Below are 23,439 nucleotides of genomic sequence, written 5' to 3' on the forward strand. Positions count from 1 at the left end.
CTTATCTCTTTGGAGTGAATCTTTGCATTGTTATGAGTGCTGAATATAAAGATGGAGCCCTCACAGATTGGAGCGGCGTTCTTATGTTATAAATGGGTTTATAACAGATTTAAACATGACCCATATTGCCTTGCTTCTTATAATTTAAATTACTGATATGGCAGGTACATTAATCTTTATTTTAACCATGCTTTTACGGTATTTGTAAGACATTCTTCACTATCCTGCATAGCTGATTAATATGCGTCCTTGTACTCAGAGCGAGAATGGGTTGTGTGTCTGCTGTTGACGTGATAGCGATGTGTTTGTGGCTGGGTCTCTGATTGATTTATTTTGGTGCACTGCATTGTAAAATACTTCGCCATCATATGAATGAATGCTCTGCGTCTCAGCTCGGAGATCCATTTCAGGTCGTATGGAGTGCATAAGTGATGGGTTTATACATGACCGTTAGGTCACTGATATGTTGCTGCTAATTGCCTGAGCCGTGCCGCTATCCCTGACATATGTGAGACCCCATATTTGTGATCAGGTGAGTCATACTGTAAAGCCCCATTCACAATGCAAACGTAACGTAACGTAAACTTAAAATTAACGTTAAATTAGAAGTTAGCGGCCATGTTATCTAATGGAACCATTCACAATGCGCCGACGTAAACTTAACCGCAAGTCCGTAAAATTAAGCGATTGCAAACTCCAAGCTCTTGCGGTTAATTTTACGTTAAGTTTGAGAACCTGCCAATCAGAACATAGGTACTGGTAAACATTGTATTTCATGAGCGATGGCTTCTTTCGACGAAAGACTGGTGATTTTATATCAAAATCATCCTTGTTTGTATGATAAGAGGAAAAAAACTTATAAGGACTCTGTATTGAGAGATAATACGTGGAAGCAAATTGCTGTAGCAATGAAATCTGACGGTAAGTACAATTTGAGATTTCCCATAACCTTAATTTTCGTGCATACCTAGACTAGTTAGCTAACTAGTTTAATTAATTATACGACACATTGATGAGACATAGAAGTTAGCAGAGGTTGTGAAAATAAATACATTTTCTACACTTGTACTACAGCATATTTCATTGTATTTCAGTTGCTCATTGCCAGTCGCGAGTGAAATGCCTGAGGGAGCGATATTGTAAAGAAAAAAAATTACTGGAAATGGAGACAAGAAGTGGAGCAGGCAAGTCCTTCAAAGAACCGTGGCCGCTAATGGAGGCAATGTCTTTTTTAGACGACCACATAAAGCCCCGGAAAACGTACAGTAATTTTCCAGACTTGGGAAATAATTCCCAGTCAGATCCCAGCTGCTCTGCAATTGAACATTGCGTCGTTGAGTACGATGGGTATGTATATATATATTGATATATGTCTTCTTTACATTATTTTCTATGTTTTCTTGTTTACTTACTGTTTCACTACACTCAAATCGGCCATCAGTTTAAATGTGTTTTCTCTCCTTTTTTCAGAATTTTCGACATTGGGGGTACAGAGGTAGAGAGTGACAACAGCTCTGACGTCACTGCTTTTTCTCCCCCTGCTGCTCAGTGGACTCCAACTCTGGCCAGCCCATCCATTGAGCGCCGTGGTAAAAAACGGTGCTCCTCTACACCACAAGATGAATTAATAGAAAAACATTTAAAACTAGTGGCAGAGAGTGCGAGTAAAATAACAGAAAAAATGCAAAATAGTGCAGAAATTTTTTTTTCAGTTTGTGGCTGAGAGCTTATCTCAGCTGCCAGAGGACATAAAGGACGAGTGTACGTTGAAGATTATGACTACCCTTGTGGAAGCGAAAGAGAAGGCACGGAGGAGAAACAATTTGTAAATATCAGTGAAACAAGTGGAATTTTTTTAAATATTTTTATTTTATTTTTCAGTTAACATGTATATTTATTTAAAAGAGAAGGCACGGAGGAGAAACAATTTGTAAATATCAGTGAAACAAGTGGAATTTTTTTAAACATTTTTTATATTATTTTTCATTTAACATGTATATTTATTTAAAAGAGAAGGCACGGATGAGAAACAATTTGTAAATATCAGTGAAACAAGTGGAATTTTTTTTTATATTTTTATTTTATTTTTCAGTTAACATGTATATTTATTTAAATTCACAATACATGAATAATGAAACACTAGTCAGCGAGTAAACTTCCTCTCAAAATGTATTCAATTTGCCCATCTATTGCACCTGCCGGTGAAACGAGGTAGTCGGCAATTTTATTCCGCACATCTTGGGCCTCAAACGTTGCATTCCGTGCACCAACTCGTTGGCGATTACCCCTTAAACGTTGCAGTGCACCCATATTTCCCGGAATGTTCATCCTCCAATCACCATCCTGTACCTGGCCATCCATTTCTTTATCAGCGTATCCCGATGGGCAATATAATTTAGCTGGAGAATTCATTTCAGATACTGTTAAAAAATTGTGAAGGCACACAGTTGCTTTTGTTATATTGTCCACATTTTCAGGCTTAGCGTTGATATTTCTATGAAAAATACGCCACCGAGAAACCAAAATACCAAAAGCATTTTCAATAACTCGCCGAGCACGCGAGAGGCGATAGTTGAATACCTTTGTCTTTAAGCTATTTAAGGAAGCCTTTGAGAATGGTCTCATTAAATTTCTTTTTAGGGGGAATGCCTCATCGCCAACAAAGTAGTATGGCATGGGGTTTGTTGAATTTGGAAAGGGATGAGAGTTAGGGATTGGGAGCAAACCATCATAAAGTCTATGTCCAAAATCCGATTGACGGAATATTCCCCCATCAGACTGTGAGCCATAAGCTCCAATGTCAACATAAGTAAAACGGTAATTGGCATCGCACACTGCCATTAAAACTGTGCTGAATGTCTTTTTATAGTTGAAAAATTGGGAGCCTGAGTTGCTTGGAGCTTGAATGACAATGTGTTTGCCATCTATAGCTCCAATGCAATTTGGCATATCCCACTGTGTGTAGAACTCCTGCGCAATCCTCCGGAAATCTTCTTCAGTAGGCAGCGGTAGATATGTCCCATGAAGTGCATCCCAGATAGCACGAGTGGTTTCATTTATCACCTGGCATGCCGTTGATTTTCCAATCCTGTAGTTCCATGCTAGACTCGGGATAGAATCGCCAGTTGCTAGGAAACTGAAACAGAACGAAGTTTTGATACAATATGTCTTAATATTATGACTGATATTCAGTAATTATAAGAATAAATTGACCTTTCCAATACAATATATCAAGTAAATGATATTACATAAGTCTTGGGACTAGTTTAAACCACCTAGTGGCCATCTTCAGCCAAATAAAAATTAAACAAATTATGTGACAACTAAAATATATGTATATCAGACAAAAACAGTGTTGTAGGAATAACTAGGCCTATAACATTAAAATATATAGGCCTATAATAACAAAAATTAATGTTATAATCTTCTAATGTCTGACTTGTTTTAGGAAGCAGGTAGGCCATGTTAACAAAGGAGTTGATAGGGAACAAGCACTCTTTGGCTGAAGATGGCCAATAGGTGGCTGAAACTAATCCCAAGACTTAGTAATATCATTTACTTGATATATTGTATTGAAAAGGTGGACCCTCTTGTCCATTTATTCTTATGATTTCACTTTAATATGGAAAAAAATGAAATTTATAGCTTATAATTCAGTAATTATGGTGTCAGGATGTTGTAGGATAAAATATAGTACGACTAAGTAGTATTGTAGGGTAGTAGTTCATTAATTACCTTATATCGTGTGATCTTTGTGTACTATCCTAGAAAACATTTATTTCCTTTCTTTTTTTTGGGCACAGAATCAGTTATCTTTTCTTTTCTTTTCTTTTCTTTTCATTATTCTGTAAAGAATGGCCAAGGACTGTGGATGTGGCCAGGCATTAAGGAGTATGAGGGTGGAGTTGGAGAGTTTGAGGGAGATAATTAGCATACTCTTGGAGGACATGCAGGAAGGTAGGCCTCCCTCAAACAATGTACAGGATACAGTAGGTGTAAAAGAGGGATGAGAAAGTAAAGGGGGGGTTGTAGAAGACAGGTGGTTTAATATTTTAAGGGGAAGAATGAAAATAAAATAAAAATAAAATAAATTATTCTGTGTCCGTCCGTCCCCCCCCCCCAAGAAAAGAAAGAAATATTGTCTAGGATAGTACAAAAAGATCACATGACAGTAAGGTACTTAATGTACTCCTACACTACAATACTGAGAAGTGTGAAAGCAGAAGGATATGGAAACGTACAGTACAGGATAGAAAAAAGATATGTGTAACAGTGTCGTGGGAGGGAGAAAAGGGTGGAGGAAGTAGCTTCTGAAGCTGCCAGGAAGGGAGGGGATCAAGTGGGGTGGGTAGGATTGAGTTTCTGTGCATGGGGGATTTCATTATTAGACATGTGGGGAAAGCGCATGGAGGAAATGGAACCGGGGTAGAGTGTTATCCAGGAATTAAGTTAAGGCAGATGTTGAGGAAAGTAGAAGAGAAAGAGCAGTGAAAGGAGATTGTGGTAGTGTTTCACATTGGCACCAACAATGTAACGCAAGCAGGTATAAGTACCAGCATGTGTGGGATCTGGTAAATGCAGCAGGGGGAATGTTTAAGGAAGCGGAGATTGTTATCAGTGGAATACTGTGTATGAGGGATACTGACTGGAAGGTGATTGGGGATTTAAATGAGACTATGGAGTGGGTATGTAGGAAACGGAGTGAGATTTCTATATCCTAATGGGTGGGTGGGAGAAAGCGATCTGCACTCAGATGAGCTTCACTTAAAAAGCAGTGGTAAATATGTTAGGAAATTTGTTTCAGAGGGTTATAGGGAGGTACATGCTGGGAAACAGGGTGGTCCAGGGAGCAGTGATATGGGTACAGGGATCTGGAAGTCAAAAAGGAATAGAATTGAGTACTGTAATAGATATATACTTAACAGATATTGTAACAAGAGTTGAATCATGGCTGAGAAATGATATAATGGATGCTGAAATTTTCTCACAGAACTGGAGTGTGTATCGTAGAGATAGCAAGGAATGGCTCTTTGGAGCAGAGAGACCAGGAAAGGGTACCACTGACACAGATTCAGAATTATTTGATAAGATAATATGCTATGTGGGATAGAAAGAAAGGTCTCAAAAGTAGGTCTATTAGTCAGTACCATATAGCTGATAAAACAGGCATGAGGGAGTTTTCAAAAAGTAACTAATATTGGTGGAAAACAGTAAATGAAAACATAACATACTGTGGGGTGGGTTTAAAGCAATTGTTGAGGAATGTGAAAACAGGTTTGTACCTTTAAAGGTGCTAAGGAATGATAAAGACCCACTATACTCTAACAGAGAAGTAAAGAGAAGGAGGTACAAGTTGGAAAGAAATTGAGTTAGAAATGGCTGTGGAAATAAGGAGAAATTGAAGGAACCTTACTAGGAAATTCATTCTAGCAAAGAAGTCAGGTAAGGATAACATGGTGGCAAATATAATTGGCAGTCATACAAATTTTTGTGAAAAATGAAGGGTATGTGTAGGTCCTTTAAGGGAGAAACAGTTCCAAGGATATTCCAAGAATTGTTAATGAGCAAGGGGAGAGTGTATGCGAGGATCTTAAGAAAGTAGAAGTATTTAGTCAGCAGTATGTAAAGATTGTTGGTTACAAGGATAATGTTCGAATAGACGAGGTGATTAATACTAAAGAAATATTAAAATGTATCTATGATAACAAGGACATTTACAATAAAATACAAAAGTTGAAAACTAGAAAAGCAACTGGAATTAATACGATTCCTGGGGATATACTAAAGACAATATCTGAAGTACTTGTTTCCGATTATATTACACTTGTTTACAAAATTAATAACCGGCTCAACAGAAGGCATTGACCTGTCCAAGGCATTTCATAGGGTGGATGTGGGAGACTACTAGCAAAAATGCAACTGGAGTAGACAAAAGAGTGACTGAATGGGTAGCTATATTTCTAGAAAATAGAACTCGGAGAATTATAGTAGGCAAAGCTTTATCTGATCCTGTAATAATTAAGAAGAAAATTCCTCAAGGCAGTATTTTTGGATGTTTATGTTTCCATTTATATATATAAATGATACCGGTTATGAGTAAAGAACTGAAATCAGAGATAAGGCTTTTTGCAGATGATGTTATTCTGTACAAAGTAATAAATAAGTTACCAGATTGTGAGAACTGCAAAATGACCTCGATAATGTTGTGAGATAGACAGTAGGCAATGGTATGATGACAAACGGGGTTAAAAGTCAGGTTGTGAGTTTCACAAATAGGAGAAGTACTCTCATTTTTAATGACTGCGTTGATGGGGTGAACATTCCTTAAGGGGATCACTGTCTTAACCTAGGTGTTAATATAAGGAAATATCTTCTTTGGGGTAATCACATAAATATGATTGCAAATAAAGGGTACAGACCTCTGCACATGGTTATGAGGGTATTTAGGGGTTGTAGTAAGGATGTAAAGGAGAGGGCACATAAGTCTCTGGTAAAATCCCAACTGGAGTATGGTTCCAGTGTAGGGGACCCTCACAAGGATCACTTGATTGAAGAACTGGGAAAAAAAATCCAAAGAAAAGCAGCTCGATTTGTTTTGGGTGATTTCTGACAAAAGAGTACCGTTAGAAAAATGTTGCAAAGTTTGGGCTGGGAAGATTTGGGAGAAAGGAGATGAGCTGCTCGACTAAGTGGTATTATTCGTGCTGTCAGTGGAAATATGGTGTGGAATGACATTAGTACAGTAGACGAATAAGTTGCAGTGGTGTCTTTAAAAGTAGGATAGATCACAATATAAAGTAAGAATTCAAGAGGACAAGTTGAGGCAAATATTCGTTTATAGGAAGGCGAGCTAGGGACTGGAACAACTTATCAAGAGGGATGTTCAATTAATTTCCAATTTATTTGTACTTATTTGAGAAGGTTAGGAAAACAGGAGAGATGGAATCTGCCACCTGGGCGATTGCCCTAAAATGCAGATCAGTAATGATTGATTGATTGACTACTAGTTTACGAAAACGATATCATAAAGTAACATCTTACCGGAGAGTGATAGCTAGGCGCATAGACGTCGGCAAAGGAGACCTTACACTTCTTTTGATTAGAAAAGGTGACACAAGATTTAAGATCGTGTCAAACTGCTCAGGTTTCATCCGCATGTACAAAAAGAACTCATGAGGATCATTTTCTCGCATTTCTTGCAGTAGATTACCAAAGTCGCCCTGTGATAACCTCCTTTGATTCAAAGGATGAACCCACCATCTTCTGCGCCGTTGTCTATTTCGCCTTTTCAGATACACAGCTCCCAGGAGCAAAGCAAGAGATGTATGCAGTAACATCAATTCTGCTAGCACGTTGTTGGATTCCATCGTGGTATTGAAATATAACAAAACTCCGAGATTAGAAATGTGTAACAACCCGACTTTCCTGCTTGTGTACACGGCAGTGTTTTGATTGGCTGCTGGGTCTTCTTTACGTTACGTACGTCCGTCCATTGTGAATACCACAAATTTTACGTTAATTTTACGGTTACGTTACGTCGTTAAGTTTACGGTTACGTTTGCATTGTGAATGGGGCCTAAGCGTTTGTGTCCAACTCAATTACTGGTGCAACTGCTTGTGTCATTTGCCGATGCTGGCAGTGTGTATGTGTTTGTTTGCGTGTGTGGGTGTGTGAAAGGAGAGTAAGGATGACGTATCGATCAGTTTTTTTTTTTTTTTTCTTTGCGTTTAGGCCATCTGTGGACTACGGTGCTTGTGTTTTTTGTCGTCGTCTGCCCCTTTTAGCGTACTGGATTGTGTTCTTAGTGGCGACTTGAGCCTTCCTGTTGGCCCAGAATTCCTTCATTTTATTGCTGAATTCTTTCCTGCACTTCTCTGACCAATTCCCGGCTCCTTTGTGGCTAGCTAATGTAAGGGATGTTAGGAAAGGTTTAGTTTTTACCATTAAACGGTATGCATTTCTGTCATTGATGGCGGCTTGATTAATATTAAGCTCTGCAAGATCTTTGTCCACTTGTTTGGTCCAGGGGAATCCAGTAGCTTTGCCTTTGTTAGCAACCTTGAAGATCTTATGGGATAATCTATTAGGATCCATTCTGTATAGGTGTCCATACAAAGTCAGACGTTTTCTTCTGTTGGCATCTATAAGGTTTTCTTGATGCTGGTAGAGCTCATTGTTGGGTTTGTACCATCGCCTTCCATCTGGTAGGATCCTTGGCCCTATTATTCTTCTCAGGAATTTCCGTTCTTGCACTTCCAGGGCTCTCAGTGTGGTCTTTTTAGTTAGGGATAGGCATTCTGCTGTGTAGAGGACTGATGGTCTGACTACTGCATTATAGTGTCTCAGTTTTACATTCTTTGATAAATGCTTGGAACCGGGCGAGTTAGCCGTGCGCGTAGAGGCGCGCGGCTGTGAGCTTGCATCCGGGAGATCGTGGGTTCGAGCCCCACTGTCGGCAGCCCTGAAGATGGTTTTCCGTGGTTTCCCATTTTCACACCAGGCAAATGCTGGGGCTGTACCTTAATTAAGGCCACGGCCGATTCCTTCCAATTCCTAGGCCTTTCCCATCCCATCGTCGCCATAAGACCTATCTGTGTCGGTGTGACGTAAAGCAACTAGCAAAAAAAAAAAAAAAATGCTTGGAGGCATACAGTTTTCTGCAGGCATGGTAGGCCTTGTCTAATTTGATTTACCTTTGTTCAAAAGCCATCGTTTCACTTAGGTCCTCCGATATCCACTCTCCGAGGTACTTCACATTTTTAGCTCTCTTGATGTGTTTTGTATCACTGACTCCCATTGTTGTAGGGGCATCTTTGATGTTGGTCATAAACTCGGTCTTTCCAATGTTGATCATGAGGCCCGCTTTAGCTGCTATAGAGTGCAGTGTTTGAAGCTGTATAGTGGCCTCATGCATGTCGTTTGCTAATAAAGTAAGGTCAACAGCAAAGTCCTCAGGTTGTCTGATTTAAACCCCATCCTTAATCCGGTGTTCTCAGGTAATGACCTGGTCCATTCTCTTATGATCTTTTCCAGGACACAGTTAAATAATATGCATGAGATACCATCTCCTTGCCTCACCCCTGTTTGGAAGTGGTGTTGTGCATGGTGGCTTGCACCAACCTATTAATTTTTTCGTTTAGTCCCAGTTCTCTTAAGGTGTTGAAGAGTGTGATCCTATCCACAGAGGCGTATGCCTTCTGGAAGTCGACAAGAGAGCTACCCACTGTCGGCATCTTTTCTTGCTATATTGAAGGATGGTCTTCAGATTTTGTATCTGTTCAGCACAAGACCTTGCAGTTCTGAACCCTGCTTGATATTCTTCTAATTCTTTATCCAGTTGTCTTGTTATGTGTTGTTCCAGAATCTTGGAAAAGACTTTATAGGATACTGAAAGGAGTGATATTCCTCTATAGTTGCTGGGATCTGTTTTGCTTCCCTTCTTGTGGATTGGATGGATAACAGGTGATGTCCAATCATCTGGGAGCCTTTCCTTAGCCCATATGTCCAGGATTACTTTGTGTATGTGCCTGAATGTTTGCTCACCAGCTTGTTTCAACATTTCTGCCACTATTCCGTCTTCTCCAGGAGCTTTGTTGGTTTTTTTGCTTTACGTCCCTGGTATTTGCCTGGTGTGAAAATGGGAAACCACGGAAAACCATCTTCAGGGCTGCCGACAGTGGGGCTCGAACCCACTATCTCCCGATTACTGGATACTGGCCGCACTTAAGCGACTGCAGCTATCGAGCTCGGTCTTTGTTGTTCTTGAGAAGTTGAATGGTCTCTCTTACTTCTTCATAGGTGGGAGGAGGGATATCTTTGGTGTCCGGGTGAGCTGGTTTTCTAACTGGGAAGCGCTGCGCAGGTTCTTCAGCATTCACAAGTCCTTGGAAATAATCAGCTAGGGTCTTGATGCAGTCATCATCATTGAGGCACAGTGATCCGTCTGTTCTCTGGAAGTGTAAAGTTTGGGGTGTGAACTGGGTCATCTGTTGTTTTAGACCTTTGTATAAGTCTCTGGAGTTGTCTCTTCCAAAATCCTCCTCGGCTTGCTTATAATGCTGGAGGTGTTCTTTCTTTGTGTAATAAAGGCTTGTAGGTTGGTTTCATTTTTATGATGGTTCCATTTGAGCCATGCTAGTCGCCTGGCTTCTATAGCCTCATCGCATTCGTTTGACAACCATGGGTGCTTGTTTCCTTTAGGTCTGTTGGGGATCGTCTTCTGAGCCACGTCTGTTATAGCATCCTGAAGTGGGTCCCAATTTGTAGTGGTGTTAATCCTATTGATGTGTTGGTTCAGACTCTCTTGGTAACTTGCATTGTCTTCTTTAAGTTTGGTGATATCAAACTTAGGAATCTTCTTTTTCTTCATAAGCATAGCCTTGGTCTTATACAGTGGTTTCAGATTCATCTTAACCATGGACAAGTAATGATCGGAGTCTATGTTAGCTCCTCGTAAAACCTTGACGTTCATACTGTCGCAGTGGTGCTTCTTATCTATTGCTACGTGGTCAGTTTGGAACTCGCCCATCGTGCTGTTTGGGCTGCGCCACGTCATGGCCTTCCTAGGTAGGCATTTAAAAGCCGTGGACTTCAAGAGTAATCCATACTTGGTGCACAGACTGATTAGCCGTTCCCCATTCTTGTTGGTTCTCTTATGGGCGGAGTATCTTCCTACAATCTTCTGGTATTTCTGTTCTCTCCCAATTTGAGCGTTGAAATCTCCCAGCAGTATTGTCGTATGATGATGTGGGATGTGGTCTAGGGTTTCCTCAAGGATGTCCCAATACTTATCTGTAGTCTCTGGGTTTTTCATTAGTAGGAGCATGGAAGTTAACCAAAGAGTATCCCCTATTGCTAGACCTGAAGGATATTACTGAAGTTCTATCATTGGGCGAAGAGAAGCCAAGTATGCTAGCAACTAGTTTGTGGTGTACTGCGAACCCTGTCCCCAGGAAGGGTACATTCATCATGACTCTCTTACCAGGCTTTCCCTTATATATTCTAAATTCTTGAGACTCCATGGCATCTTCATCTGGGAACTTAGTCTCTTGTTAGGCTGCAGTGCTGATGTTCTTGTCTTTCAGGATTTCAAGGGTATGTTTAAGTTTCCCGGTCTTGATCAGGGAGTTAATATTGATCGTAGCTAGGTATGTGATGTTCCTTTTTCTTTTAGTTCTAACTGGGTCACATGAAGGCATAGGTCCCCCAGAATCCGACGACCTATATGCCCCCGTCATGAACGGGGTGGATTGGTTATCACCTGGGGATTTATCATTATTGTTTTTGTACTTCATGTTTGATACAGTCTATCACACAAGTGTGTATATAGTTGGTCACCCGAAAGTGACGAGTTGTTGACTATCAAGGTTGTAAGCCTAAGTTTATTAAATATTTTAATCTTTCTCTGGACCTCATGCTTGTCGTGGATACGGGTATTCTTGTTTTGCCTTGGTGTCCGTCCTGGCCGTTTGTTGACCTGGAGGCCGCTATGTTGTTTATCTTGATTCGGGCTATATGCATGCCTGTGCTTCTCTTTGATTTTTTAATTTTAATTCTTTGGTCCAGAGATGCTGCTCTCTGTGCTAAGATGTGATCTTGCATGTTTATTTTTCTCTGGATTTTATTGTTAACTATTCCTTTTTTTCTGCTCCTCGCTGAGGGGGAATTATGATGTGTAGTAATTGTTGAGACAATGTGAAATGATAATAGACGCGTGGGCTTGGAATTTCATTATGCTCGGTGAAAGAATGATTGAATTAATCCGTGTGGATTGTACTTGCATCATGGTATTATGCAGCGAGACTGCGGTTGAAACGGTGAGTGCGTTATATTAATTATTTCAGCCTGGCGTTTTAAAAAGAAAAGATATATGGTCGCACATCAATGATATGATTTCCAGTTGGCTGAGTATTGAACGTGTATGTATTATCTCTTTTTGATTGCTGGCTTCATTTCCTATTTGTTCTTTTTTTATTTTTTTATTTCAATAAACCCTCATTTGAATTTAATTTGTATTTTTCTGTTAATAGTGTTTATCCTATACTGCGTTGAAATGAGGGAATTTCTAGTTCAGGGCTGTGTCATTAGCCTTTCCTAGTCGCGGTCCACGCCTCGATTCTCCCGTTGTGCATATCATAGTATGTCTGATATTATCTAAAAAGAGAGGGGTTCGGTTCAACACTATTGATACATGAATAAAAACATTTACACATTGGATACATAGTATCATCCATCTGTATGTTCATTGTTACACATATAAAACATAGATCAAATATTATTTTCACCTTGATTATACAGTATTATTTGTATATAGAGATTACATTCCTTTTTCACTTTGGTCCTTCCAAACGTTCATTTAGTGCCCAATATTAATTCTCGTAGACATTTCATTGTACACTTTTTTCAAACACTGGAGTTTATAACGCTTTAGTGCTTCACTTAATCTCACAACACACGTTAATTTCACTGGAGTCCTGTTCACAATGCCATCTTCATAAAATATGATGAATTAACATAACAATGAGAACTAATCAACAAACTCAATGATATATTTCTTAAGATTTCTTATATTGTGTGTGCCTACAATCTTTCCTTCTTTGTCTTTTAATGAATAAGTACATTTCCCAGTATGTTTCACTACGGTGAAATATCCCTGATATAACAAGAAAAACTTAGAAAATTGACCAGCTTCTGCTGATGACGGAAGTGGTACCCTGAGTAAAACCTTGTCACCAAGCTCAAATTCATCCAATTTAGTCTTTTTCTGCTGGCAAATTTGTTTATCTCCTGCTTTCTTTAAATTCTCCCTAGCCAGCTGGATATAAAAATCCTTAGTTTTCTCCTCTCCTAAATCCAAGCCTAACAGTCGCAATTTCATCAGTAGGTTTCCTGCTGTGATGAATTTCATAGGACGTAAATCCAGTGGGCTCGTGCAACGTGATGTTACACCAACGTTCGAAATTACTCAACTGTGAAAACCACAAGTTGTGTTTGTCATGCACATATGCCCTAAATATACGTCTTATTTCACGCATCGTTCTTTCAACCCTATTGCTTTGCAGGTAACGTACCGATCAAAATATAGTTTTGATCCCCAGTTCATTGTGTTGGTATTCCAGATCTTCGAAATAAACTGGCTGCCATGATCAGATAATATTCTGAGGGGAATCCGAACTCAGGAATATATCTGTCCATGACCTGTTTGAGACAACCCCTCCCTGTTGCTTTCCTCAATGGGTACATCTTGCCATATTTGCTGAAGTATTCAATCAAGACAAACACAAATTGGTAACCTTATCGGGATTTAACTAAAGGTCCAAATAGATCAACACTAATAAGCTGCCCTGTCTGTCAGCAATAACAGCCTGCCTAGGCCCCTCTAGATTTCTAGTCGGGTGCTTAGAGCGTTGGCATAGATCACACGTAGCGAGTATTTTTCTCATGTGCCTTCCCATATTTCTTGTTGATTTTCATGTTCAGACCTCCCAGTTTTGAAATGTTCCGAACTATTTTGAGAGTTTCTCTCCCTGTGGAAATTATTATTAGGTCTCTCCTGATATTCTCTTCTGTAATTGATTATTCATAGGCCTGTCCTGATTATTAGATTGATTACCCCTTCCTTCTACATTCCTATTTTGTGTCCTGCTATTATTCAGGCTACTACCCAAAGCATCAAAACTTTCTAACCAAATTTCAGTTTCTTTAATCGTCTCCACTCTTTGCATACAAACGGCTTCTCTTATTCTATCAGGATAGTGCTTTGCCATAAGTCTAACTATCTCAGCCTCAGGTCCAATACATTCTAAATTTCTCCACACCAAGATATGAGCCAAAAAGTATTCTGTTAGAATTATACCTGCCAAACATTTCTCTCTCTCTCTCTCTCTCTCTCTCTCTCTCTCTCTCTCTCTCTCTCTCTCTCTACTCTGAACACCTTCACTCCAAAATTTAACTATGAATTTCTCCCTAAATTCTGTTAGACTAGACATCGAGCTTTTACGTACCTGAAACCAAGACTTAGTCTCTCCTACGAAAGCATTAGATAAGATCTCCAAAACAGTTCCTCAGCTAAAAATATTGTCTCTTAATTGAACAGCAAATTTCTTCTCTGCTACTCTCATAAATTACATCGGGTTGAATTCTTTCCCAGAAAACTTAGGTATATCATGATCCGTACTGATTAAACCATTCGTTACAATTATTTCACGTACATTTCTACTATCACGCACTTCTTGCTGGAGTACCCTCTACCAACTCAGAAATGTTTCTTCCACAGTATCCTCAGCACTTTCTTGAATTTTTTTTTTTAATTCCTCCTGGAACTTTTCTTCCGATTCTTTCACCTCCTGTGATAATGATTTTTGTTCACTCTCTAGTTCACCTACTTCTCCAAGTTTCCTTTCCACATGTTCCATCCTACTAATACATTTCCTAGTTTCTTGCCCCACTGTATTGGTTATCTTTTCAAACCTTCCACTAACTCATTGATTTCCCCCTTATTAGACTTGATCTTGGCATCAAATTCATCAATCTCAGTTGTAATGGTGCAAGCGAAGAGGAAGGTTGTTAAGGGAGTGACTGCTGACATGGGGATTTGAATAGAATTGTACCGGGCGACAGTAGGTCATTGGCACGGTAGAGGCATGCCCACGAGGCGCAACATGGGTTGCAGAGCCAGACAGCAGGTGAGTCTGATTTCAATTTTGATGGCTGCATCAGTGATGGCAATGTCGTTGGTCATTGGAAGGATTGAGATGAACCCCAGACCTGATCCTGCTAATGCGGTTGGATGGGAAGAGATGGAGAAGATAAAGGAAATCGTTAAGGGTCAAGCTGAACAAATGAGAGAGTTACTACGAGAGCAAGCCAGTGAAAGAGGAGATAGGGAAGGTGACAGAAATGGTGGTCCAAAATAATAAAGAAATATCAAGTTTGAGGGATAAGGTGGGAAGAATGGAGGAAGAGATAAAGGAATTGAGGTGGCAGGAGCAAAAGTGTCAGCAGGAAACCCGAAAGAAAAATATTTTTATATATGGGTTACCCGAGGACACTAAAGAAGATCTGGTATCCAAAGTGCTGGAGCTAATAAACGAGAGGTTGAAGATCAGCTGCAGGGAGGCCGATATAAATTTGATACAGAGGATGGGGAAGGCAAAAGGCAAGAGACCCATGCGAGTGAGGTTCATATTAACCCTACTAGTGAAAAAGATTTTGTGTAATACAAGCCGATTGAAAGATGAAAAATTATGGATCAAACAGGAGCTGGAGAAAGAAACCTTCAAGAACCAGAAAATGCTACAGTTCCACCTAGGAAAAGCTAGGCGCACAGGTTTAATGGCCTATATAAGGGGCAACAAATTAGTGATAGGTGACGGGAAGTGGACTAGAGCATGGGGGGTGGAGCAGTTAAACAATATGTACAACACAGAGGTTACATTGGCCACCGAGCTCGATAGCTGCAGTCGCTTAAGTACGGCCAGTATTCGGGAGATAGTAGGTTCGAACCCCACTGCCGGCAGCCCTGAAGATGGTTTTCCATGGTTTCCCATTTTCACACCAGGCAAATACTGGGGCTGTACCTTAATTAAGGCCACGGCCGCTTCCTTCCCACTCCTAGCCCTTTCCTGTCCCATCGTCGCCATAAGACCTATCTGTGTTAGTGCGACGTAAAACAACTAGCAAAAAAAAAAGTTACATTGGCCGAGGAGAAAGGTGAACGTACGAGGCAGCTGAGATCAGCAGAGTGCGGAGCAGCGAGCGATGACCAGAAAGTGAAGCGACAAGGACAGAGAGAGGAAGAAGCCGACGCAGAGACAACTAATAGTGAGGGCAGTCCTGGTGACCTACAGAGGCAGCTGAGTGCTGACTCCGTGAGAGACGCAACACCGAAACACAAATGTGTGAATCTAAAGGACTTCTGGCACAGAAAAGGTCATTTAAACGACGGTGGCCTTGATAGGGAATGTGTTAATACACTAGATGAGAACTCTGACGAACTGGGTGTTACTAGGATTATGAGGTCTAAGAAGAACAGCCAGAGTGAGGGGCAGGGGAGGAAGAAATAACTAGAGATAACAGTAGGGTGCATCAATATTGAAGGTCTTAGAAGTAAGTTACAGAATGAATCTTTTAAAGAGTTGTTACAAAGCCTGCATATCCTCGCATGTGTGGAAACCTGGATTCCACCGAAAAGTAATGTAGAAATAGAAGAGTTCACGGTTTACTATAAGGCAAAAGAAAGACCAACCAGCAGGGGCAGATACCCGGGTGGCATAATGGTTATGGTTAGGGAGGATTTGCAAACTAGAATAGACCAAATTGAATCAGAAATACTATCGGCAGCCCTGAAGATGGTTTTCCGTGGTTTCCCATTTTCACACCAGGCAAATGCTGGGGCTGTACCTTAATTAAGGCCACGGCCGCTTCCTTCCAACTCCTAGGCCTTTCCTATCCCATCGTCGCCATAAGACCTATCTGTGTCGGTGCGACGTAAAGCCCCTAGCAAAAAAAAAAAAAAAAAAAAGAATCAGAAATGGAGGAGATGATGTGGGTTAAAATAAAGATGTATGATGAGAGTGAGCCAGATTTATGTATTGATTTTGTCTACAACTCTTCTGAAGCCTCTCCATTTGAAAAAAAGGATTTCTTTGATGATTTGGCACTAGAAATTAATAGAATTCAAAACATTTTTGAGGATGCAGGTATTCTAATAATGGGGGACTTCACTGTGAGGGTTGCGGGTCAGAAGCCGGTGTACGACAAAGAGGCAGAAGAAGTTTATGTACAAAAGAGAGTGAGCCAGGATAAGGGCTGTAATAAAAATGGAGAAAAGTTGCTAGAGCTGTGTGGTACGGTAGAACTATATATTTTGAATGGATGGTGGTATGGTGACCAATTAGGGAACCTGACATACATAACAGAGACAGGGGATAGTATTATAGATTTGGTGCTATTCTCTAGGAATGCATTGCCTGTGATTAAAAGCATGAAGGTTAAGGAATGGGGTGAGTCACATCATCTACCAATTATTGTCAGAGTAAATGATAGAGAGGGTAGGGCATTAACGAGCTATACAATAAAATTCGAAGAAACGTTAGTTACTAAATACAGGTGGAGAGAGGAGTTAAAGAAGGAGTTTATGAACTATTATGAGGGAGAAATAGGCCAGATAGTTAAAGCTGGAATAGGCATAATGATCGAGATTAACCTAATGAGTGCGGCAGTTAAAATAATAGAAAACAGTGTAAAGATGGCAGGGGAGAAGATGAGGATAAAGGAGGGGAAGAACATAATAGGAAAGGGTTGGTACAATGACGAATGCAGGCATAAAAAGTTTGAAGTATTGAAGGCGTATAGAAAGCACAGGGGAGAAAACCATAGGATTGAATTTTGTAACTTGAGAAGAGAATATAGAAAAATACTGTATACAAATAAACCCGAAGGGCAGGAACAAAGAGTTGTTGAATTGAATAACAATCCAAAACAGAATGTTAGTAAAAAAGTATGGAGTACAACAATTAGGACGATTTGTGGAATGCGCAAGCTTCCTCGGCAGGCTGAAATAAGTCAGGCTATCTGGGTGGAGCACTATAAGAAACTATTAGAGGTTGAAGATAGGTGGAGACCGAGAATAGATGAAAACAGAATATCGGTAGGGCTGGGATGTACTGTGCCTGCATTAGATAAGGAAATATCGATAGAAGTAATAAGAGAGGTCTTAGCGAAAGTCAAATCAAGAGCGATTGCGGGCATCACTAACGAATTTTGGAAGCAGGTGGTGCAGAATAAGGATATCCTAGAAAGTATGGTGACATTATTTAACAGAATATTTGAAGGGGGGGAATTTCCCAAATCTTGGCAAGAGTGATCTGCCCAAATAATTACAGGGGCATAAGGTTGCTGGATACGTTAAGTAAAATATACACAGGTGTGTTAGCAAAAAGGATAATGAAGTGGGCAGAGGGGGGATCGATTCTGGAGAGACTTCAGTCAGGCTTTAGAGAAAGGATGAGGAAAACTGATAATATTTATGTAGTAAAACCATAATGGATAAGTGTGTAAAAAAGAAAGGTGGAAAATTTTACATTACTGCTATTGACTTGAAGAAAGCATTTGATTCTATGAGCAGAGGGGCAGTCGTAGCCAAGATGAGAATGATATGGGTGTCTCAGAAGATGATAAGAGTGGTTGAAAACTTATATTCAGAAGTAGAGTGCTCAATTAAAACTAAGAAAGGAGTAGTATTTGGGGAAATATTCTCAAAAGTAGGGCTGAAACAGGGTTGTAAGTTGTCACCTGTATACTGTTCTTACTGTTTATAAATGATATCTTTCAATGGAAATGTTTTGATGCAGGGATTTACCCAAGTTTTGAGAACCAGAATATCCCGTTTCTCATTTTTGCTGACGACACCCTTCTGCTCACTTTGACACCCAGTAGTATGCAGGGTAGTATAAGTGTAGTGGTAAATTACTGTAAAGAGTGAAATTTAAAAATTAATGTACAGAAAACCAAGGTAATTGTGTGTAAAGAAGGATATAAATTGTCAAAGAATGAAAAATGGTGGATGGACGAGACGAGATTAGAAGTTGTCAAGAAAATAGAATATTTGTGTTTGATATTATGTGGAAATGGAAAATTGACAGAGCAAATAAAAAGAGCTAAACAAAAAGGTATGAGTGCACTGTCAGCCATTAACATACTGGAGAAAAAGATGCCCAACACGGATTACAGAGTGTATAAAAATGTTTTTAATGCATTAGTTAAATCTTAGTGTTGTACGGAGTGAAAATTTGGGGAGTTGAAGGGAGGGTTGATTCACTTGATACAATCACGAGTAGATTTGGTAAAATAATTATGAGTCTACCCAGTTGTACAGCTAACTGTGGAGTGAGAATGATGTGCAAAGATATAAGTCTGCAAGCGGATATTATTAAAAAGATAATAAAGTATTGGCTGAGACTGAAGCTGCGAGAAGGTGGCGAAGTATTGCAGATAGCATATCAACACCAAATGAAACATCAGAACCAAGAATAGTGGGTGGATGGGGTATGGAACATTTTGGAAACGATATGAATGGGATATTACTGGAAAAGAGACTGTATAGAGAAGATGAGAATATGTAAAAAAGTAATCCTAAGAGTTAAGGATATTGAAAAGCAATGTATTGCTGCACAATGTAGAAGTAAGAGGTCATTAGAAGAATTTTGTAATGTAAGTGGGAGAATGAGGATAAATGTACAGATTATAACAAAAAAGGGAATGAGGGATATAATGTGGTGGTTAATGGGGGTACATAAAAATAAAGCATACAGACAAAACAGAGATGAAAATAAATGTTTACTATGTTCTGAAGAAATGGGATGGGCACACCTTATAAGATTGTTCAATGACGAAGCAAATACGAGAGAAATGTATAGATGAGGAGGATGTAAGGAAAATTGACAGCGAAAATAAGCTGTATACAATTGTAAAGTTATTGAACAGAGAATGGATGCACCTGGGGAGAATCGCAAAATTATTTAACATTATTAGGGGAATATGGAGTAGGAAACTGAGTGAACTGAACTGAACTCCAGGAACTGAATTGTGCCTAAGGTAACCTATACAATATAACTCCGTTGAAGTCTAGAGCCGTTAGGTACGTAGACTTAAGGTATAGTATGGAACTACTTTGTCGTAGTAGTTCTATTAATCTGCCGTATTGCCGATTACTAATTTTCATTTTTTCCTTTTTCTCAATAGTCCGAAAAGGCAGTATTGAGATTCTTTGAGGTTTTGTTTATAATCTGAAAAGATATTAATACTCATAGATGTTTCGGTTTTCCTTTCAAAGTGCCATCTATCAACGCAACTCCAACATTCAGTTCAGGTTATTCTCTCTCTGTTCAATTTCTAATCATCTGTGTTTATATTCCTTGAATGTATAATTTATTAACACAATTTCAATAGTTATTTCAGATTACTCCTTCTAATTTTGTATACTGCATGTATCACAAATTATGAAACGATTACAATAAACAATACCCTCTCCCTAATCTATGGTTTTCAAGATTAGGGGAGACGGGTATCTTTGACTTTGAAAAAATTCGTCAATCTTATGCCCCTGTTTGATGCATGTCTCACTAACTTGCTTGATTTCCGGAGATTGCTTTGACCCAATTCCATCTCAGCTCTGATATCACTACACTCCCTGTTTACCTTACTTTCTAAATTATTAATTTGCTTAAAACTTATCTCTAACACCTTAGGATCTGTCTTATTACTAACTTCATCAATCTTCTTATTAATACTATTACCCTGAACTTCAATTTTCTCACTAATGACCGCTTCAATTTTCTCACTCATGATATTCTGATATTCAAGTTTCTCACTAATGGCATCATTCTTTTCAGTCATTTTGGACATCAGCCAAATTGAATAAATGAAGGTCTATACACACACACACACACACACACACACACACACACACCCGCCTTGCTTTGATCTTGCCTGGCAGCGTTTTCTTCAGTTTCTACTATTTTCTGGCTTTCAGCAGGTCCCACCTTAGTCACCAACTCTGTATTCATGTTATCACCTTGGATTTCCTGAGAGACAATAACATCAGCCTCTTCACCTGACTGCATTTTGCTATCCTTGTCCATCTTCGGTTTCCTACTAATTATTCACAATCTCAAAGCTGTTTCCCCTTGGACTTCCTCTGATATTACCCCTAAAATACAAAAATTCAACTAAATGACCTTCCTAACATTACTCGGTTATCTTAACATGTGCTTACTCATTAAAAGACTGATCCATGTATGTTGCCATTCAGAATATCTTTTTCTGAACCTTTCGACCTCCGTGTTGTGGCGACATGTTGTGACTGCTCCAATCACTACTGTTACTCTTAGTTTCCTTTACACAATATACTATAAATTGGTTGAGCACCAGTTGCTGTAATAAGCAACAAAATTCGGAGAGCATGCTTCTTATCTCAATTATTCTCAAGGCATGAGGTGATAAACTCACACATCTGGCAATCTACAGGAATATGGATCAGGACAATTGTAGATTATGGTTACATTTCCACAATTGAGGATTGAATTTAACTGAATTTATGACTATACTTTACGTCACAATGAACTAGCATTGCCGTACTTTAATTTAATACTATAAAAAATACCCTGTGATTTGTTGTTACATAAACAGAATGTTTGATCTAAATAAAGAAAACTGTTGGCATGAACTTGAATTGAACTATGAAATTGCCGGTGATTAAATTCTTCATGTTATTTATGCATAACATGTCTGATGCTGTAATTACCTGATGTCTGCACACACCACTGTTGAACTTGAAATTCTTGGAAAAATCAGTGAGTTGAAGTCGGAAGCCGTCTGCTGTTATCTTCTTATGTAACCTGGAGTAGACCTACATTCCTTGTCGAGTGTAGTAAGCTCCAATGCGGTTACGTCCACTCAATATTTATTGTTAGAAATTGCTGAAAGAGTCTGTAATATCCAGGCACACTATCTAGCTTCACACGGCCTGATAGCTAATATAGAGACTATTGAAATAAATACAACAGTTCTATGTGATGTTAGATGTATCTACGTTAGATTCAATTCTCGAACAAAGTTTGCGAATTGCATAGTAGAATTCAATAAAGAATTCGAAGTACCATGACGACTGTTAACTGCATATATAAGTTAAATTTGATAGATATATACATATATATTTCCTATACCTCGTCTGTTACTTCATTATTACATTAAATTATCCCTGAAATCCTATGCCTAACGTTACTTCATTTTCGAAGTGACGGATCCCTTCTTTTCTCTCTCTCTCTCTCTCTCTCTCTCTCTCTCTCTATCCCCTGTGAGTGGGGGATGTGCACGAAAAATACACCCACAGTATCCCCTGCCTGTCGTAAGAGGCGACCAAGGGATGATTGTATTAGAATCTTGTGATTAGAACCATCATGCGGGGAACACCATGGGTCGTCTTTACTTACGAGTAGTACCACTATGATGTTAGGTACACAACAGGTTTGTGATTAGTACCACAATATGAGTGACACCGTGGGTCTGCGTTGCCTGCGATTAGTACCCACTATGTGAGGAATACCACGGGAATACCGGCGTCCGTGATTAGTACACCTAGGTGACAAACACCATTTGTCTGTGTTACTTGTGCAATGTACGATACTTGTGAGTAGTACAATAATGTGTGGAACACCGTGAGTCTACGCTACTTTTGATTAGTACCGCAGCATAACAATTACCATGGTTCTACTTTACTAGCGATAAGTAGCATTATGAAGGGCCGTTGACCTGGATTTTGGCCCCCTTTAGACATTAAGCATCATCGACTACATACCAAAGTAGAAAATATGACTTTATATGAAAAGATTACCCTTCCCTATCCCCAATCATATTTTCCCACTGCAAAGACTAAATGCCCGTCAATATGCTCCTCCTTAAGATACGTAGGGATGGCTTATCGAGATCTCAAATTCGTGGCCCTTAAACAATATCTTACAGTCTGATCATGACCTGGAAAATAAACAGCTGCCTTCAAAGTAGCAGCTGTATGAAAGGGATTCCCATCACCCTCTTCCACTAATCTGGCATCCTATTGTGGTGTTGAATTTTCCTTGTATTACTATGAAGATTCATCTCGCTATACCTGACCCCGTAAACAAAAAGGACAAGGGTTGAACATACATACATACATACTCCCAGCTTTTCTGGCAAAACTGTCCGAACATTGATCATTTTGCACCCATCCTTGAGCTGTTCTTTCTGGATATTGGAAATGCCCAATTATAAATGAATAATATAAATGCATTTAGAGTCGTATTACTACTATATTATTTACAGACATAAATTCTAAAGATTTAAAAGAAAATATAGTTTGTAATCTCGACCACAGTGCTGTAATTTGTTTTCAATAAACCTTCATTGAACGTAGCTATATCTGCAAAATAATTCCGTAATCATTGCTTTGGTTATAAGTTAAAAAATACTACTGTGGTTGCAGCTGCTACTACAACTACATCCGAGAAATAGTGAGTTCGAGCCCTACTGTCGGCAGCCCTGAAGGAAGTTTTCCGTGGTTTCCCATTTTCACACCAGGCAGGTGCTTGAGCTGTACCTTAATTAAGGCTATGGCTACTTCTTTCCCATTCCTAGGCCTTTCCTATCCCATCGTTGCCGTAAGACCTTTCTGTGTCGGTGCGACATAAAGCCAATTCTAAAAATTTAAAAAAATTAATGTTAAGTTGTAGTGGTTCTGTATGTGCGTTGATTTGCATCATTACATAGTAAATCCAATATAGCTCAGTTGGAAGAACGTCAGAATTTAGATGGCAATATCTCAGGTTCAAATCCTTGTCGCTCCTTTTCATTTTATTTCATTGTCCACCTCTGTAGCCTAACAGCATTATTAGCTGCCACAT

General features: G+C 39.4%; 2 protein-coding genes across 2 annotated transcripts in view; one reads left to right on the top strand and one right to left on the bottom strand.

Annotated features, from left to right (window-relative positions):
- The window catches only part of LOC136872052 (protein FAM174C), a 77,494-nt gene that overhangs the window by 3,587 nt on the left and 50,468 nt on the right, over window positions 1-23,439 (top strand). The window lies entirely within an intron of this gene.
- LOC137500426 (uncharacterized) lies at window positions 1,774-7,422 on the bottom strand. Its single transcript, XM_068227319.1, has 2 exons — window positions 7,042-7,422; window positions 1,774-3,136 (listed from the first exon to the last, which is right to left on the bottom strand). The coding sequence occupies exons 1-2, from the start codon at window positions 7,365-7,367 to the stop codon at window positions 2,140-2,142; spliced, it is 1,323 nt and encodes a 440-aa protein (XP_068083420.1). The 5' UTR covers window positions 7,368-7,422; the 3' UTR covers window positions 1,774-2,139.

The sequence above is a fragment of the Anabrus simplex genome, chromosome 4 (assembly GCF_040414725.1).
Source record: "Anabrus simplex isolate iqAnaSimp1 chromosome 4, ASM4041472v1, whole genome shotgun sequence".
NCBI classification, from domain to species: Eukaryota; Metazoa; Arthropoda; class Insecta; order Orthoptera; family Tettigoniidae; genus Anabrus; species Anabrus simplex.